Source organism: Mus caroli, chromosome 5 (assembly GCF_900094665.2).
Source record: "Mus caroli chromosome 5, CAROLI_EIJ_v1.1, whole genome shotgun sequence".
NCBI classification, from domain to species: domain Eukaryota; kingdom Metazoa; phylum Chordata; class Mammalia; order Rodentia; family Muridae; genus Mus; species Mus caroli.
In genome coordinates this window covers 53,032-73,236 of record NC_034574.1, presented here as the reverse complement: position 1 = coordinate 73,236, position 20,205 = coordinate 53,032, and the positions used below count along the sequence as shown (strand labels likewise).

Sequence of the window (20,205 nt, the reverse complement as noted above, 5' to 3'; positions counted from 1 at the left end):
GATCTCATGGAGGCATTTCCTCAACTGAAGCTCCTTTCTCTGTGATAACTCCAGCTGTGTCAAGTTGACACAAAACTAGCCAGTACACCCACCAAAAACCAAACCAAACCAAACCAAACCAAACGAAAACCCATGATCATTGTGCTCAGAGAACAATGTGAGTGAAAAGGATGGACCCTGCTCTGTTGGCACAAGGTGGAGTTTTGGGATTAAGTACATAGAGGAAAAAAAAGTAGCGTTCGGGAATGGAAGATGATGCCGGAGGAAGAGAGTTCATGGAGGGAGGACCAAGACCAGATGATCAGAAGTCTACACTTGGAGAGTTTTCATGTCACTGCACACAAAGAAATGTGCATAGTTCAAACCCCCAGTATATATCACATTCTTTAATGAGAGCAAGACGGGAGAAATGAAATGTCTTACTAGCCTAAACCTGAATAGATAATCATTTATTACGTTGCAGTCTAAATGTATCAATATCTGGGGACACCACTTGGCCATCACACAAGAAGACATTTCTTACTCTGTGGAGATGTGCACGGACTTAACAGGAGAACTGGAAAATGAGGTGAACCAGTATAACAGGCAAGAGTACTAATTTTTTTTGTGGCGCTTTCCCCATTAGATTTAAAGGAAAAAAGAATTTTGTTTGTAGTCAATATACTTCCCAGCTTCCTGACCATGAAGGGCAGAAGGTGTGTCCTAATCATCTTTGAATCCCAACAGTACAACCTGCCATTTAGACTAAAACAAACAGCCAAACAGAAAGGGCTAGATGATCATGCATATCTGTGTAATATGGATGTACCTCAGAATCAGCATATAATTATAACCTACGTGTTTTTGAGTGACAATGAAAATTATATCTTTAAGAGACAAAGAACCATCAGGATAGACTGAAATATATATACATATATATATATATATATATATATGTATATATATATCTTTATAAGACATTAGGGCCAGGGGCCAGATAATATAGAAATAAGGAGTATTAAAGAATTTTAATGTGCATTTTTAATTGACCCTAAAATTAAACTGGACTACAACCCCACTCTTTGACGATCCCACTTAGCAGAGGACTAGATTATTTTCCCTTCTTTGAACATCTTACTTAGTTGACATTTTGAACTATATTTTAAGTTTCAAAAACATCAACTCTGGCAATTTCATAGTGAAATAAGGCTAGTGTTCAACAGGCTGTAACCATAGCAAGTCTGACGACTGTGGGTACCTTTATAGTTTCTGTGGGTACGCCAGGCTCTGGAACTTTATCCAAGTAAGTGGTCAAGTCTTGATCAACATGCTCAAACACTAGTGTAAGCTTGGTTTCTCTGTCTGTCCGTGACACTGTGCACACATCAAACAACCTAGAAGGGAAAACAAACAAACAAACAAACAAACAAACAAAAACAAAACAGAATGAGTAGGTGGAAATAAGTCAAGTAGGAACGAATGTGTCTTCCCTGTACCCCTCCATTTCACTCCCTAGCTGGTGGCACACCTCGTGATCATGTCCATGGGATCTGCTATCAAAGTCCTGCAAAGGAGTGGTGTAAGCCAGACCATTCAAGGAGCAGTCACCAAGCAACATGATTGGAGTTCAAAAATTTCTGCCCAGAGTGTCTTCATTAATTTAGTCTTTACACAGAATTTATTGGTGAATATAGCTTTAAAAACCTACAATCCAGGCAAAACAATTCTAATAACTCTTAGCTTATAGACTGAGGATTGTTTGAGGCCAGCTGAGCAGTCTCTGGAGATGGTAGACTCGGCAAAACAGTTTCCTAGAACGACCATGGCTATGGAAGCCACTATGACAGACCACGGAGAAGCATGGAGACAGACTTCTCATCCTAGAGAGCCAACGGACTGCCCTAGCAATGGCGTATGTTCTTAGTTTTAACATTCAAAATCTCACGTAGAATCCCCTGTAAAAATACATTCCAAGTCTTAAAAAGTTTTAATAGACAGAAAATAAGTCCATGTATTTAGAGGATATCATGCAGAGTTTTGAAATATTGGGAAAGTATTGCATGAAAAAGAGAGTGACTGTAACCCATGATGCAGTAGATCCACTCCAAAGCTGCTCCAAGCATGGATTCAAATGCTTACGCACCAAGAAGATGAAAAGATGGGTCTGCCTAAGAGCTTGGTTATCATTCAAACACTGGAATCCACTGAAATCGAAAGGGGAAGTCTCTGGGAAACTCATAAAAACAAGTATTACAGAACAAGCCTTTTGGGATCCAGAGAATCTTCAAACCTAAGGACAAGAAGTATTTTAGTTTATCACACTTTCAAAAGCATGGTTGTTTCACCAGGCTGTCTGAAAAATTAAACAAATTGTCCATAAATAAGTCATAAAGAAACTTCTTTGAGATGAATGTGATATAAATAATAAGAGGAAATGTATAAAATGCTATTTGTATTATGTTTTCATTTAAAAATTAAAAAATCTCTTCCAAAAAATTGTGTGTAAAGCCTGGGTTCCCTGCTGTGGCTCAATCCCGATGCTACCTCTGTCAAATGTTCAAGGCCTAGGTGGTTTACAGGGCCCTGCTACTTTATTTCTGAGGTACATGGCCTTCAAACATAGGACTTCTTTCTAACGCCACACCAAAGTTTAAGAGCCCTACAAAACACTGTAAACAATTTTAATCTATAATAAACTGTGTAAAGCCCACTGTGAAAGGCTTGCGACCATGCATAGTTAACGTTTGGGGAGACTATCAGAAGGGTGCTTTGAAGTTGCTGGTTTGACCCTTCACACATAAGCTGCTTTGGGCCACCTTGTTACTATTATCTTTCAACTAGCTCTCAAAGGAAAGAGAAGAATTGCAAATCAGAAAGCTCCTTTGTATCTGATGCTTTGTATTTGCAGTAAAACTACAATGAACCAAAAATGGGGTGTGGGGAAATAAAATACAAAACACTCTAAGTAGACCATTACATGTCCAGTTACAATTAAAAACATTCCCACTATAACTAAGATATCCCTTAATGAAAAGTGTGTGTCAGTCACCACGGATCAATTAATGAACAGCTCCCGTTCTTATTAAAGGAGAGCGTGTGTGTGTGTGTGTGTGTGTGTGTGTGTGTGTGTCTGTGTGTCTGTGTGTGTGTGTGTGTGTGTGTGTGTCTGTGTGTCTGTGTCTGCAGCTACTAATTGTCAGAAGAAGAAAAAACTATGATGGGGACATAACAATTGAGCCAAAAGGCCACCGTTCCCTAAACCGTTGTCGTAAAAATTACCTAACAGCTCTGGCAGTATGCAATGTTGCTACATCTCAATGAAACCGTTTCAAGCCTCTTGTACAACACAATTCATGAATAACATTTAACCACCCAAGCTGCTTCTCTTTATGCAATATCTTGCTCTTCAAAATATTAATACCTGCTAATGTCACCTAAGGTAACTCGGCTTCATACTAAAGGTGCAGAAGTTAGTTAGAGGTGAGCTTGACAAGGCACTGCTGACTGTCTTAAATGATAAACCTGGGGAAAAATTTTAAAGTGGAGTGAATTTAAAGAGGTGTGTGGCAGTGCATACAGCCAAATGTTATTTTAGTTTATGTACATAAGTATTTTGCCTGCATGTGTGTGTATCAGGTATATACTTGGTGCCTTTGGAGGCACAGAGCTTCGGATCACCTAGACCTGGAGTTACGGATGGTCATACACCAGCATCTGGGTGCTAAGAACCGAACATGTCCTCCATAAGAGCAGCAAATGCTCTTCCTGCTGAGCCGTCCCTCCAGTCCCTAGAGCGCGGGTTCTGATGCATGCGTGGACTTATACATTGTTAGCTATAAGAAATCAGGTGCTATGTACAGGTTCAAGAAGAAACTACTTTTAAATTTTAGGTGTTACTGTTAATTTGCAAAGAGGAGGATATCATAATTTCCTTAGAAATTTATAATCCATATCAAGGAAATAAGCATACACTTCCTACTTTGAGGCTTCAGTGTCTGCTGTCAGGAGCTTGTAGAGGGGCTACTTCAAAGAAGACGTCTGAGAAAATACTGCTCTTCACTGTAATATAAAGCGCTTTGATTGTTTAGTTATGTGTGTGTGTGTGTATATATATATATACACACAGTATATATACTATATATAAACTATATATACTATATATAGTTGAAGATATCTATGTACAGTTTGTAGAGAACATTATGCTAAAAGTTAATAGTTGCATTGATTGCAATGGATAGCAAATGCACTTTGAGCCAACATTTGTGAATACTGATTTTGGAAATCCTAGACCCCAATACTCATACTTTTTTTTATCTATGGCTCCCTCTAAAATTACTCCAAATCAAACAGCAGTCATTTTGGCAGACAAAACACAATAAATACTGCAATACAGTAAGTTCCATAGAACCCAGTTAAAATAAACCAAGGTCTCAGTATTTGGCTGAATGTTGGCAACCTGCATTTACATAAATGAATAGATAGATGGATAGATAGATAAACAAACAAACAAACAAACAAATAAACCCTACTATATTCCGCGGACTTTCAAAAGAAAAAAGCAAGATAGATCTGACCATTTTAACATAAACACTGAGAAATAACTTCCACTGTATGATTTCTTATGTTGGCCTACATTTATGACTTTCTAAAATATTCAGTAATATGACAGAATACCATTGATTGCATGACTACATTTTCAGAGGAAGAATGGAACCGCACTGCACTGACAATCAGAGCAAAATCACAGTCAACATTTGTCACAGTCACCCCGTGTGATCTGAGCAAGCACACACTGAGACGGAGGAAGGGGTTGGGGAGATGAGCCAGCCGTTGAGTGTGCTTGATGCTCCAGATCACCTGGCAGCTTACAACTGCCTAAAATCCCAGCTCCCGGAGATCTGACACCCTCTTGTGCTGCAAGGGCCCTTGCACACATGTGATGCACATAAACTCATGCAGATACACACACACACATAAATGAGCATCATTTTTTTAAAAAAGTATTTATTCGGTATTTATTGAGGCTATACATCCATCTTAGGAGATTGTACACAAACCAAAATACAGATCATTATCATTTCAAGGGAAACAGACCCACCTCTACATGTTCTCTACCCAGTGAGCTACTTTGCTGGCTGTTTGTATTGTTTGGACCTCCTGCTGCTAGGGTGGGGGGTGTGGAGAACAAGCACACAGCCCACAGAACCCTCAGCCTTTCTGCTGACCTGATGTCCTCTAACAAAACATTACCTGAATTAACTCTGCATCCTACCCATTGTAATTCTTAATGACTGCTTCCTGTTCACAGTCTCAATTTAACCTGCTGCTCCGGAAGCTATTGCACAGGGAAACTACCTTCAACTAATGGATGGGATTACATTCATTCTACCCAGTAGGTTTGGGATTTCCAAAGTTTACAATTTACAAAAGTCTCCCAAACAACGAGCTTTGTAAACACAACCTCTGTCTTTCTATTGTAGCTATAATAAAAGGGAAATCTGTATTATTAGCTAAGCAGGAAGTTTTAAGAGGACTCTTTTCCTGCCAGGTTTCCCTGACCCCTGCACACCCTTCATTGTTTGGATACCAAATAGTTCCAGAGCTGTCTGGCACAGCTGCCTGAGGGACATAACAAATTCTTATTTGAACCAGAGCCAGAACTTGAAATTGAGAAGGTCCCCTCACACCCCTGCATCTAATCTTGAAAGTTCATGAAGTGCTTTTGGTGGGTACAGTTTGTGCACCAAATCAATCTTCAGCAATTCCACCAGCCCCACACTGCCTGACAGAGGCGAGGTGGCTCTTTTTTGCTCATGAAATACAGACTGTGTATGCAATGATTTGCCATCAGCTGGAAATGACAAACTCCAGAAGCACCCACAGCAATGACTATGCTGCTAAAGGAGATTGTGACTTTGCGGCATCTTCAGAATGTGTATCAGTACCTACCACATACAGGTGCCATACTCAGTTTAAAGTTTCTGAGGGACACAGGGCAAGTAAGGCATGTGGGCAGTGTTGTTCAGTGACAACTATGCATCATGGATGGAAGGAGGCTAGAGAGTTGGTCCCGGGAATTTCACTGCAATGGAGACTAAAACTCTTTATGCATTACCAGACTGGAGAGGCAAAATGCCTGCAGCAGCTGGTGTCCAGCGCTTTAGTCTACACAGCACAGAATGCAGCCAGGACCTCGGGGATCTTGTTTAAGTACCTAAAGCCTCTTCTGTCTAATCTACATTCTGAATTTAGAAAAGTTACCTAAGCTGCTAAGTCACATTTCTGAATTTGAATTGAGTTTTTTTTTTTTTTTTTAAACAGTAAAACCAGCTCTAACCCCTGGCAAATCATCTTTCCAGGGACTCACCTGGAAATAATGCACAATAAAAAGTAGTAGTGCCAGTAATGTCTAAAAGAAACAATCATAAGACGTCTACAAATATTTTGAAACTACAGACATCAATATCTGACCTGAAATGCATCGTATACAGTTAGTTATACTGTACAGCTAAAACAATGAGTTAACTTCATGCACGCTAGTAGCACTAGTGTCTTCTAAGTTACATCTCCTTAACCCATGAGCTGTAATTCCATTTGGAGTTAGGTAGCTGAATATTAGGGTGGCAAAATATTTATTAACAGAAAAGGTTTCTGAACACACAAGGGCCAAAAATAAATTGAAATTTAAGAACATTAATTATTCCAAGGAGTTTCTGACCATGACAAACTTGTGTTGCAGCAAGCATACTTCCCACTGCACCAGCACGTGCTCCTTGCACTGCACACAGCGTGTGTCCCCCAACTGCACACAGCACAGCCACTGCACACAGTATGTGCTTCCCCCCCCCCCCCCGCACACAGCACAGCCCCTTCCCACTGCACCAGCACATGCGGCTTGCATTGCACACGCATGTGTGTCCCCCACTGCACACAGCACATGCCCATGTCCCTTTTCACTGCACACAGCACATGCCCCTCCCACTGCACATGTTGTCAGCCTCCACAACACCAAGCAACGCACCTTGGAACTGCCCAGCCCAGACTGGTATGCACTACACACACAAAGCTGTCTGTTTTTGTAGAAATATAGTGCTTTAATTACGGAACACAAACTCAATGCTTTCCTATTGTCCCTCTTCAGCACGTTAAGTATCAAATTAGGTTCTCTGAATTGCGTTACAATGTTTCATTTTTAAAGCAGCCGTTTTGAGTTGTGCATGGGTTTTGTAAACAGTCATCAAATAAATTCTAGCTAGGGGTTAGGACAGAATCTCAAAATATTTCTGAAGTGGCCCTAATCTAAAAATGCTTTGTCATTTTGTGTTATGTATTTATTCAAAATGGTGTTCTCAGCGTTGACAACTAGAAAATCAAAACGTTGACCAACTCTGAAAAACACGGAATACTGTCTTTTATATCACATGCTCAGCCAAGAGTTAACTTTAAAAAAAAATAACAAGCCCGTCCACCTCACTATAAGCACAGTTTCATCTTCAGTGAATTGTAAAACTGTATGTATTTCAGAGAACTGTCTCACAGTATAATTATCCAGCTTATTATTAGCACATGCCTCACGTATGTATCTATTTTAGATACTCATATACTTGGGGTTGCAGAATATTTCTTGGGCAGAAAGGGTGAAGGAGTGGAAAAGGTTTAGGGTGCACTGCTCTCTGTAACTGGACTTCTCTGACTCTATGGGAGACTATTAACTATTTACTGCCTGGGACTGGCTCCTCCATTAGTTCATCATCCTGGCAACACCAATCAATGCCCAGCAGCATAGCTGACGGACTGTGAGTTCTTAAAGAACTCCTATCAGAGGGGCCAGGGAGGCAGTGCTCGCGTCTCGTGTGAGAAGCCTTGTGTGTGAGCCTCAGCACACTACAAACAGAACACGTTGGCATACAACACACACCTCACAGGGCGAGGGCAGGGCCAATCTGCCCTCATCAGAAGGCCAAGGGTACCACCAGCTGCTACACAGGGAGTTCAGGGCCAACCTGGGACAGTTTCAGGGAACTAACTTCTATCTGAGGTTTATGACCTGACCAGAGACATGTTATGGAGCAAAAGAATACAAAGGAAGAAGAGACAGTCAAGCCATCACTCACAGGAATCTGGAACCTGGGACAGGAGAGGAAATGAGGGAGACTGAAGGACTTAACAAGTAATATAAAGATACCTAGTTCAATTAATTAAAGGCTGAGTCAAATGCCTAGGGGCATGCACCTCTGAAACCCACAATTAAACAAACCCCTTCCCATCAGCTATTGGTGGAAACTCAAAATACACCACACAACAAATTAACAGAAACCTCAGGTGAGGGAAAGCCCTTATGCAAATCTAATGGGGGAGGCAGGAAGTCCGCATCCTGTGTCCCTCACCAGGGTACTCCTCCAGCTGTAGTGCCTACCAGCAAGTCCACAGTTCATCTTTCAGGGCTCTCAGCACTGCAGGGTCTACTTTCAGCTTCTACTTACATGCCCCTGGCAACTGTGCTTCTGTTAGGTTTTAGGATTCCCCCCCCCCAAAAAAAGTGTTTCAAGACGAACTGGGAATCCCCTAAACTGGGTAAGTTTACAAGATGTGACTCGCTCTTCAGTAAATGCCGAAAATAAAGCAAACAGTACAACTTCTGTGTATGGAAACATTCCTGAACATGACCAATGAGAACTGGTGCAACAGCTAGATCACAAATCCGATACTGAGGATGGTTCCGTGGTAGATGGGATTCTGGGATGCCTTCATCTTGCTTTGCTCAGACCCTTCAAATGAATGTAGAACAACAGGATCCAGGGCTTCCCAGTGTCCTGCAGCAAGCACTAGCTGAGTCTCCCCATTATTGAATGCAGCTCTTCAAATCTGGCCTGCAGCAGAGGCAGAGAAGAATGAGGTTGCAACCTCACTCAGGCTGACTGCATGTTATTTTGTGGGGGAAGAAAGAAAAATGATATTTTAAAGCAGAAACAAGAAAACTCCTAAAACCCCCAGTTTTTGCGTTGTAGGAAAAGACAATAGCAACAGGACAGAAATAAGCTCTGACTTACCCTATGGATCTTTAGGTCTAGAATCCCAGGACAGAGGGTGGGAGGGAGGGAGGGAGGGAGGGAGGGAGGGAGGGAAGGAGGGAGGAGGGGGGCAGCACCTAAGCAATGAGGAGTTGGTAAATTTGGCTGAGTCCAGAACTAATGCTTAACCGTTCTGAAACTTCAAAAGGAACATAAAGCTGCTTGTGCTAAAAGAAGAAACCTGCCTGCCTGCTGCACCCTCCTTGGGTCAAGATTTGAATAAAGAATAATTCACCAACCACAGCTACAGCTCATCACCGCCTTATCGCTTGAAGTCTCTATCAAGCATGGCAAACTTTTAGCTTACACAAATCTCCTTAAATGACTTCAACCACACAAAGCATCTGTGTCAAAACTCAGAACCCCAAACCCATGCACCGGGGAGAAGGGGACCCCGGTCCAAGGCATCACAAGCAAGTGAGGAGTACAGAACAGCTAACTTTAAAAGCAGCTTTGACCTGGAAGCACCTGTCCATTTGCCTTTCATCATCTCCACTGCATTTAGTGCCGAATCTGACACGCAATGAGTGTTCAAGAAATGGCTACTGAATGGATGGAAGTTTCAAAATGACAGGTCCGGACAAGGTCGGGGCAAAGCAGAAGAGAAGGTGCTCAGAGCCCCAAGCGAGCAAGCCTCTGTAACTGAGGCTGAAGCAAGGGGGCCAGAGCTGCCATCCTGCATTCATTATGAAACTCTTATGTGTCCTTTCCTGGCTTGCCAACTAACTTGTACAGATTCTGACTGACATCTTAGTGTTCACACTGCAGCAACCCTACAGGATGGTCCTTGTTTTTGACATGCGCCACCATTCATAAAGTCAAAAGGCAAAACCAAGAGAAATATCCATCAACTAATGGAGAAAGAAATGTGCCACACCGGTGCATGGAATCTTACATGGTAACAAAAAGAAATATGGATACATAATATGCTGGATAAACCTCGAAAAAATTCTGCTAAATGAAAGAATCCAGTCATGAAAGTGGCGTGATTCCATTCGTATGAAGTGTAGAGAAACAGGCTGAACACAGAGTCAAAAATAGACTGAGATAGGATTGGAGCACAGAGGTTGCTGGGAGAAAAGGGAACAAACGCTATGTCCACTTGGTTTCTTTTGAGAGGGTTTAGGTCACGGGGATCGTTACACAATCGTGGTAAACGTACTGGCATGATCACTAAACTACACACTTGCACAGGTGAACTTTATGGTGTTCACACTGTATCTTTATGAAGATGTTTAAATACAAGTCAAAACAAATAAGAGGAAAAAACCAGCAGAGAAAGGCTTTGTACAGTGTTGGGAGCAGATTTAAACTGCTCTGTTACAGAAAAAGTGAGAGTCAGCAATGTAGATCTCACATGCTATCACCCCTGGTGTCTACACACATACACCAGACAACACACACACACACTACACATATACACCAGACACAATGCATACTCAACACACATACACACCAGACACAACACACACAGCAGACCACACACACAGACACATCATACATAGACACAGCAGACCACACACACACACACCACACACATACTACACATACACACCACACACAACACACACAGCAGACCACATACACACACACACCAGACACAACACACATACATATACCAGACCACACATACCAGACATCACACACATACACACCACACATACATCATACACATACCAAACAAACACACTAGACACAACACACACAAAAGATTGCACACCACACATACACACCAGGCACATACATGCATACACACCACACATACATCATACATACACCACACATCACATACCATACAAACAAAATACACATAACACACATTACATATCACACACACATACACAGGGAGGGCAGACTGAGAATAATGCTCAGGAAATACACACACACATAGGAAATTGAAAAGCTAAAGACTACTGACCTCTTGCCCTCTTGTGCTTGCTCTTTGACTGGTTAGAAAAATGACACATGGCAATTCACCAAAAAGGGCTTGAAACAGATATTCTGTTTCCGAGAATAGAAGAGCTAAGAGGTATTTTAAAAAGTGAACAGGTTTGGCTTGAGTCACATACAGTGCGGAACATTCTGGACAACTGTCAACACTCAGGTCTCATTCCATCTCTGAACTGTAAACGCCTCGTTTTCCAGCTTGGGCCTTTCTTGAGGAAAAACGATAGAGCAGCCAAAACTAGGAAGCCACGTGTGATGAAGACTGTCTGCACAGTCTTAGGAGGAGAAACAAGACTGACTATGCCATACGCCTAAACTCTCCAGTACCACACCCACAGACCGTGAGCCACTTTATCCCAGCCAGCACTAATCCACTCAGGTACCTACGATTAGGTTCTCTCCAATACAGTAACCCTGCAAGTCGTCTCCTGGTAAGGAACAACAATGACTATTAAATTGTAACATAAAAGAAATAAGCAAAAAAATCTAGTAACACTAACAGAAACAATCAGTGACGCAATATTCCAGGTTGTCCAGCATGGGCTCACACCAGTGTGAGACATGGTTTCTTTTGCTCTAATGATAAAACCGCACAGCATCTGCAAAGTGTTTTGAAAATGCCCCCCATTACTCAGGAATGCTAACTGGTAAGGATCTTTCTGTGTGTGCGCGCACGCACACACACACACACACACACACACACACACACACACACACAATGTGGCTCTATGATACAGATCTACATTTACTGGGCAGAGAAGGCTTTCACAATGTCCTGCAGACTTGGAAGAGTCTGTCCTGTGTGATTCCATATATATAAACAGAACAGCACAGGATAAATTATGTTGCTGTTAGTGCTTATCTTTGGGTGATAAAATTATGAAATATTGTTTTCTGATATTCCTTATCCATGCTGTCTACCAGGAGAACTTACTTCATAAAACAATTTTTAAAGATTTATTTAGTTTTAAGTGTATGGTTTGCCTTTGTGTGTGAATGTTACCATGTGCATGCCTGGTATCTTCGGAGGTCAAAAACCGGAGTTGGATATTCTGGAACTGCACTTAGAGATGGCTGTGAGCCACTAAGTAGGTGCTGGGGACTCAAGTCCTCTGCAAGAATGTCTGGAAAACTTACTAACTTTTTAATAAGAAAAATAAGCATTGTTTTAAAACAGGAATTACAAAAAAAAAATCAAAAAATTTTTCTTATTAAAATTTTCTCCTATTTTTCATGATTTTTGATCTGGGCATGGTGGTGTACACCTTTAATCCCAGTGTTCAAGAGAGAGACAAATGGACTTCTTTGAGTTCAAAGCTAGCCTGGTATACAGGTGAGTTCCAGGATAGCCCAGGCTGCACAGAGAAACGCTGTCTCTAAAGACAAAACAAAACAGTTTTCTAAACAACCCAGATCAAAAGTGTTTTTTGACACCACTGACTTCAACCTGCTCCACAATTTATTAAAAATCCTGATCATTAATCCTAAAAATGTAATTTTAAAATTAGTAAATTTAACAACGCCAAATCTCAATTTTCCTCTCAAAGGGAAAAAATTGCTTGCCATTCCTTATTCAATGATGTTAAACATCACTGTATCTACCCGATACAGATAAGCAGACAAACTCAATATCTGACAGAACTGGAAAGAAAGAGAGAGGGAAGGAGGGAGGGAGGGAGAGACCAATAGACCTGTGATGTTGTCTTTCAGGTACCCGGAGCCCAGGTACAATGTCTCTGTGGGCTACTATGAAGAGTGAGTGCTCAAGGGAAAAGCTGACCTGCTTGCCAAACCAGATGGCTCTGAGCACCTGAGCTCAATCCCTGGGATCCACCTGGGGAGAACTTATTCCCCAAGCTGTCACAAGTTGTCCTGATTGCAGCACAGGTCCCTGCCAGCCTCCCAGCTCCCCACCCACAAAATAAATAAATAAATAAATGTTATTTTAAAAAATGTTTTTGAAAGGCTGAGTATGGTAATGTATGCTTGTAAATACACCGATAATGAGGTAGAAAGAGGTGCATCGCTGGGGCCTTGTAGAAAGCCACCTGAGCTTACTTGATGAGGTTCAGGTCTGTGAGAACTCTATTTCACAAAAGCAAATATCAGAAACATAAAACAAAATAAGACCAAAGACAAACAGAAAAAGTGGACAGTGATCGAGTCCCCCAAATTTGCCCAAACACATATCTGTATTTGAAACACAGAGTCAGCCCCCTCTCCTCTCTCTTTAGCAGATTTACCACAAAACAAAAGAGAGACAATGCTGGCTTATGGAATCTTTAAATAACTCTAATATTCATTATGCAAGCCAAGAAAAAAATCCAGTGAAGACAAACTGGGCTTTTCTAAATAGAGGGAGCTTTAGAGAGTACGAGGTTCTATAGAGTATTTTGATAGATGAGAAAACAGGCAAACAGATAGTAGAATGGAAAAACTAAAGACACATTCAACCAATAGCGAGAAACTGGCAATCAAACGACTAAGATGTGATTTTAAAACAGTACTTATAAAAATTACACTTAAAAATTAGATCTGTCCTAACAGAACAAGTCCTAACAGTTACACAGTTAGCAACTGAGATAAATTCTGCAACTATGTAAGGACACTAACGGAGAACTGTACTAAAAGGTCAGAAAGCAACACAAGTCAGGAATATTGAAAGAACTATCTCGTATACATTATCAAAAAATCTCGCCGACAACAATAATATCTAAAAATGGTGTGAGGGGGTTTCAGGTATAAATCAGCTTGAGCATACAGAATTGGGTGATTTTGCAGGGTATAAAAACTTGTAAATAATAAAGCGTCATTTGTTATATTCCTGTGACTCAAACTTACTTAGACAAGGTAAATAAATATTCACAATAGCAGCAGTAAAAAAATTAAGAGTGAGAAATTTGTCATCGTAAATACAAGTCAGACTTCTTTACGAACACTGAACACCTTTATTCCAAGCATATTAGGCAACTGGATAGTCTACATTACTGATATTTGGGATTGGGATTGTTCCTCTCCCAAGTTCCCACACTTTGTGAGTATGGAGTGTGTGTGTGTGTGTGTGTCTTCAATTTAGGATTTTGTGCAGGTTAAGCAAGCACTTTAAGATTGACTTATACCTGAAATCCCCCTCACACCATTTTTAGACATTGTTGTCAGTGGGATTTTTCTGGTAATGTGCACTGAAGATTTTTTGGACCTTTTAAGTGTTAAATACTGATGGTGTTCTATTGCCTTGGGGAGACTTCCGTGCTAATCCTCACTGCAGTCAGTAACCCTTCTACACTAGACATGCAAATGTAACGTCACATAAATTAGCCAATAAATGTTTATTAAGTACTCACTTTCTATGAGTTTGTATAGAGTGCTGGTAGAAACATCATAAGACAAAAATAAATGATCATAAATGGCCTGGAGTCCAGCAGACAAGGCAGAACATTAAAAAGACAAACACCAACTATTCTGTAAATGCTTTGATGTGTGTGTGTGTTCTAAAATGCTGCACACATATAAACAAGTGGCATTTTAAGAGAAGCAAAAGGTACATCCAATCTCGAAATGTAGTAAAGGGTTCGAAGAAGAAATGACCACAGAGCTATCTTAGATTCTGCAGAGGTTTGCAAACAATGGGGTAGATCTAGAAAGGGCACTAGAACTCAAGAGAAAGGCGATCAACAAGAAAGCCAGTCGCACCAATGAAACCTCGTGCAACACAACCAATTTATCCTCTAGAAAGCGGCTATTTTCATTTCCTAATACCTCACTCTTGCAGTATGGGTGCAAGAAGACTGGCAAGGAGACCAAAAAGGGACTCTTGCTGCAGTAGCATCAGGAAAATAAAGAAAGTCTGTCCTGAGGAACCAGCAGCAAGGACAGAGGGAGAGGATAGATTCCAGAAATATTTAGGAGGTTGACTTGGCAGGACTTGCTAAGTGTCTGAATGCGGGGGTGGGTGGGTGGGGTGGGGATGGGAGGAATGGAGGAGGAGCTAGGGATGACTCTCAGGCTTGACTTGGGGACTTGGTGCCACCCCATGAGATACAGCAGTGTTCCCAGACCTTGGGTTTCAGGGAACTGTAAACGTTCAACAACTTTAGCACTCTGATGGAAAGTTGTCAACTAGAAACATAAACATACCCCATAACCTACCATCGGCACCTTTTTATGAACACACTTTAGCACCCCAAATATGAACTGATTTTGATTTTAAAAAAAATTCACCACACAGCAGGACTTTCCCTTTTTCTAACTGCATAACAGATGATAGAAAATTGGTACCAGGCCTCAGACCAACACCAGAGAGCCCTGAGACTGGGATACAGAGCTGGGTTCATCAATAAGAGCATGAACCAATACCCCCAGAGCTCGTGTCTCTAGCTGCATATGTAGCAGAAGATGGCCTAGTCGGCCATCATTGGGAAGAGAGGCCCCTTGGTATCGCAAACTTTATGTGCCCCACCCAGTACAGGGGAACACTAGGGCCAAGAAGTGGGAGTGGGTGGGTAGGGGAGCAGGGCAGAGAGAGTGTATAGAGAACTTTCGGGATAGCATTTGAAATGTAAATAGAGAAAATATCTAATAGAAAGAAAGAAAGAAAAAAGCATGAAGGCAGAATAGGTCACATGTGTTCTAACTCCCCGACACCCACACAGACACCTCTCCTATTAATGCTAAGGGTGTAGGGGAAAGAGTTCAAAAGTCACTGAAGGCTCTGAAGATGAGGCATTCAGCTATAGCTAGTGGGGAGGCAGCTTGGCAGCTGAATTACAAAGGCTAGCCTGGAATTTGACAGAGAAATAAAGGAAGCTTGCGAAGCTCCCAGTAGAAGGAACAGCATGTCCAAAGGTATTCAGGAATTCAGGCAAGAAAACTCTCCTTTTGGAGTATAGTGGACAGCTTAGTGTACACTGGTGATTTTCTTGGAAATGATCAGAGAAGAGCTGGAAAAGTACACAGAAAAAAAAAAATTATAGTTTGCTCATCTAGGCTAAGAAGACTTGAAAGTATCTTAGGGTCAGTGGGAAAGACCCAAGGATTTTACAGTGGGTCATGCTATGGGCGGATGTGCTGCTAGGAAAGGCCCATGTGTCTGTGCAGTGGAGGCTGGATTACAGTGGAGTGGAGCTGGAGTGAGGAGACAGAAGGGAAGAAGAACTAGCAGCCCAGAGACCAGGGGAACCAGCAACTCTGTCTTCAGCAGTATACTGGGCCAAGGAAACACCATCCTACTTAAGTACTTTCTACTGCTGTCTATGAAGCTAGAATCAAATCACACGCCACCCAGTATTTTGTTATGTAAGGAATGAACAACGTGCCAACAGCTCCTACAAACCTTTCAGTTGAACTTCGGTTACTTTCTTATCTAATTGACTAAAGCATCTCCTTAGTCTTTCAACGATGCTGTGCTATTACCTTATCAATTCCTACTAAGTGGAGTTGAAAATCCCTAAGGGTAAATGCTTTTTTTTTTTAAATGTATGTATTTGTAGTGGAGTGTGAGTCCATGTTTGTGTATACACTTGAGTGTGCGTGTGTGCATGCGAGCAGAAGTCAAGGGTCACCTTGGTTTTGGAGAGGGGCTTTCACTTCATCTACAGCTCGCCACATGACAAGGATGGGGTAGGGGTAGGGGTGTCTTCGCCAAACACACGGGATAACTGGATATCACATGCAAACCAATGAGGCTGGATGTTAGGCTCACAGAAGGAAAAACAAATCCGCATACATGTAAAAGCACAGGTAACAAAGAAAGAAGATAAACTGCACTTATCACAACTAAACATGTTCATTTTTAATGAAATACCCAGAATAGGCAAATCTATTGAAACAAAAAGTAGTTTTTAAGTTGCCCAAGGCATGGGGTAAATAGGGAATAGATTTCTTCTAGGAGAATGGACAGTTTCTAAAGTAGATTGTGACAACGTTTGCACAACTTTAAGAACAAACCCTGCAAACTCCAAAGTGGATAGTTTCAGCGGGTAAACTGTCAATCATAACTCAAAGCTTATCCACCGCATCCTCTCTTTTATGTTACGGGAGGGGCCCCTCGTAATCTAGCTACCAACCCCACCACTCACTCTGTCCTCATCTTTTAACTAGATTCTACTCATCTTGAAACATTTGCCGTCAGCATAAAGTCCGACTCTGCATGGTTAGTTTTCTTCTACGTCATTCATCCACTAAAAGATGAACATGTCTCGTGATCTACACCTGTCTTTGCTGCAGCCTGCCTTTCCCAGGGGCGGACTCCTCTGTGTTAGCACAGCCTGGCCCTGCACTGGAGGCACTCAGCCACCGCTTCTGAGTGAATACATGGGGATGTCTCAGAAGGGGACGTCCTGCATGTCTGGAAATAGCTCGAGTCATCTGATACACTAAGTGGGGGATCAGGCTGAGTAATATTCTTCCAGGTGTGATAATAAGGCAAAGATGCTGATCTGGGGCAGGGGTTGGCTCATGAAAGAGTTCTGAAGACAATTCTAAAAAGAGTGAAAATGTTTTGCTCAGTTACAATGCAGATAGAGTAACTGGATTGCCTCGCACGTGGCAAGATTTATTTGGTTATGTTCATGAAAGTTCTACTAGAGCAGTATTCATTTGCTTCATTATTCCCAAGACACATGAAAATAAGCCAATTGTCCTTTAATTAAACATATTTCATTTTCTAAGGGGTAAAATTTGAATGAATTTCCCCCTCATGATGTTTTTCTCAATAACTGTCCTGACATGTTAGAGAAGCATTTTATTATCAAAAGTGGTTTTTTTCCTTCTTCATTTTTTCCCATTTTTTTTTCTGGTCTCTTTCCAAAGAAGGAAGCAATTTGCTAGTCTTTATTTTAAACCTACCCTTAAATCCAAGGAATGTCTGGCTCATGAAAGGGAGAAGCAAGGTCCAGAATCTATTAACTTGTGACCCAGGGCCTTCAGAGCAATTTACATTCAGCATCCATTTGAGTTCACTTAGCTGTGTATCCTGCTGGGACACAAGTATACTTCAACCCCAGACTGGGTCAGAAAATGTGTTAGAGCAACAACGTATTTTACTCTTTGGACTTTCTGAAAACTGTCCAGGGAACCACAAAAAAACTTCCAGAAAAGGATTAATCCAAACCCTAAGCCTCAGCTCACACAGGTCCTGTCCTGGCTTTGATTTAGAACTCTATCAAAGCCATAAAGGAGAACTGACGTGTGTCATCACACACACTTCCCAATCTACAGGCCCTGATTTGCTGATTCTTTAAATGTCCTTCCAAGAGGATGCCCTATGGTCTAATGACAAAGATGCAGATATTTTAACTGAACTGATTTTTCTAATGTGAAAGTTTTACAGATTTTTATACTATACACATGGAACTGGTATGTGCAAACATTAGATTCAAGCATTAGATTTGTATGTCTCATTAACAACCTTTTGTTTCTTAGCTTTTAATAGGATACCACACTACCAAAACCAAGCTCTGCTCTTCCACAGAGGAATCACACAGTTCCACGGTCACTCCGCACACCCTGTCACTAAGCTGGAGAACTGTACCCACAGAGAACAAGGCTTCCCACGAGAACAACGTCAGCAAGAGCAGCAGATGAAACCAATGCAAAAACTCTACATGCTCTCTCTCAAAATAATAAGACCAGCAGTAAGTGTGTTCATGCATTTTCTCAGGCTATAGACCTGTAGGCAGCCAACACCTGACGCAAGAGAGGAAGCAAACTTGTTTGTCACCACACTTTAATGAATTAAGTGACATAGCTCTATGAAACCAGTGTTCACTGACATGCTCTGAGGTGAGAGGATGGTGATAAATCAGACAGTTTTGTCTCTTTCTGTCTTTCTTACTAATTGTTCTCATAGAATCTGAGAAAACTGTAATCACTGCATAAATATTAATTGTAAGCAAGCTGAATTTGCTTTGGCATTTTGCCTCTCTTTGTAGACAGAGTACAGGAAAACACAGGTCAAAATGTGTTTGTGTGTGTGTGTGTGTGTGTTTGTGTGTGTGTGTGTGTGTGTGTATTTCCCCCTGTAGATATTCAAGGAAAATGATCTACTTAGATGATCTACTTAGAGACAGGATCTCACTAGGCATCCTTGGTTAGCTTGGAACTCTCTATGTAGGCCAGGATGGCTTTGAACTCACAGAGAATACTGTAAATTAAACTAATAGGTGACAACACCCAGCCTTCTCCACAAAAAAGTTTAAGTTTTAGATGCAATTTATATTTTTGAAGCTATTTAATATTAAAATAAAAATAATAGGAAAACAAAATAATACATTTGTAATAGTTAAATACATACCATTGTCAAAGGATGTGTCAAAAAGCTGTCTCTTAGAGGTTACCTTTTAGGTTTACAGGAAGTTATCTTAATACAGAGATACAAAAGCACCCAGAAGCAGAACCAAACTAAAGGACAAGGTTGAATGCTGAGGAAGGGAAAGGAGTGTGTGAGGGTGAGGAAGCGCTGGTGAGCTGGAGACTGCAAGATTATAAGCCAGGGCGAGGAAGCAACGGAGAACCGTGAGCTAGTAAAATATTTCATCTTTATAAAAGCAAGTCCTTGAAAGACACACTTGCCACTGCAGCCAAGTCTTACTACAGATGAAGGAGTCTGAATGACTAACTCAATGGACGCACTAGGTGCCGAGGCTGGCTAATGGACATTGAAGTTTCCTATCTGTAACCCCTGCAAGGGTTCCCAATTCTCAACGCAATGGTCTCCCTGCAATATGGCTTCCACATTGTCAAGTATGAGAAGAAGACGGCGCCTTGGTTGGTAGATTCAAGCACATTTAAGAAGTTCAGCATTTACTGGAAAAGATCACAGACATGGTTTTGGTTCACACCTCCATTTTTTGTGAGGTTGGCAGGAATGTGTCATTCTGGCCTCTCAATCTCTCTAGGGATACTAGTAAATTTGAGCTGTTAGTTGTAAATGCCAGGCAGATCCTGGAACACAGCGAGGGCAGCAAAGAATCCGTGTAGCATTGGCCAGCCGCCATTCCCCCAGCCTCCTGAAGGGTAAGAGTGCTTCCCTGACTTCCAGGCACACCCTGCCTCCATACTGTTACAGACTGTCTGCAGTCTGACTTTTAACTCTAGGAACTCTTAAGACTGTAAGAATAAGCCGGGCGTGGTGGCGCACGCCTTTAATCCCAGCACTCGGGAGGCAGAGGCAGGCGGATTTCTGAGTTCGAGGCCAGCCTGGTCTACA

The 20,205-nt window shown here is 41.5% G+C and overlaps 1 protein-coding gene across 2 annotated transcripts in view; it reads right to left on the bottom strand.

Moving 5' to 3' along the window:
- The window catches only part of Cdk6 (cyclin dependent kinase 6), a 240,321-nt gene that overhangs the window by 181,158 nt on the left and 38,958 nt on the right, over positions 1-20,205 (bottom strand). For both annotated transcript variants that reach the window (XM_021162511.2, XM_029477311.1), the window contains one exon: positions 1,238-1,373. In XM_021162511.2, coding sequence (XP_021018170.1) covers positions 1,238-1,373 — 136 coding nt within the window. The remainder of the gene's footprint in view (positions 1-1,237; positions 1,374-20,205) is intronic.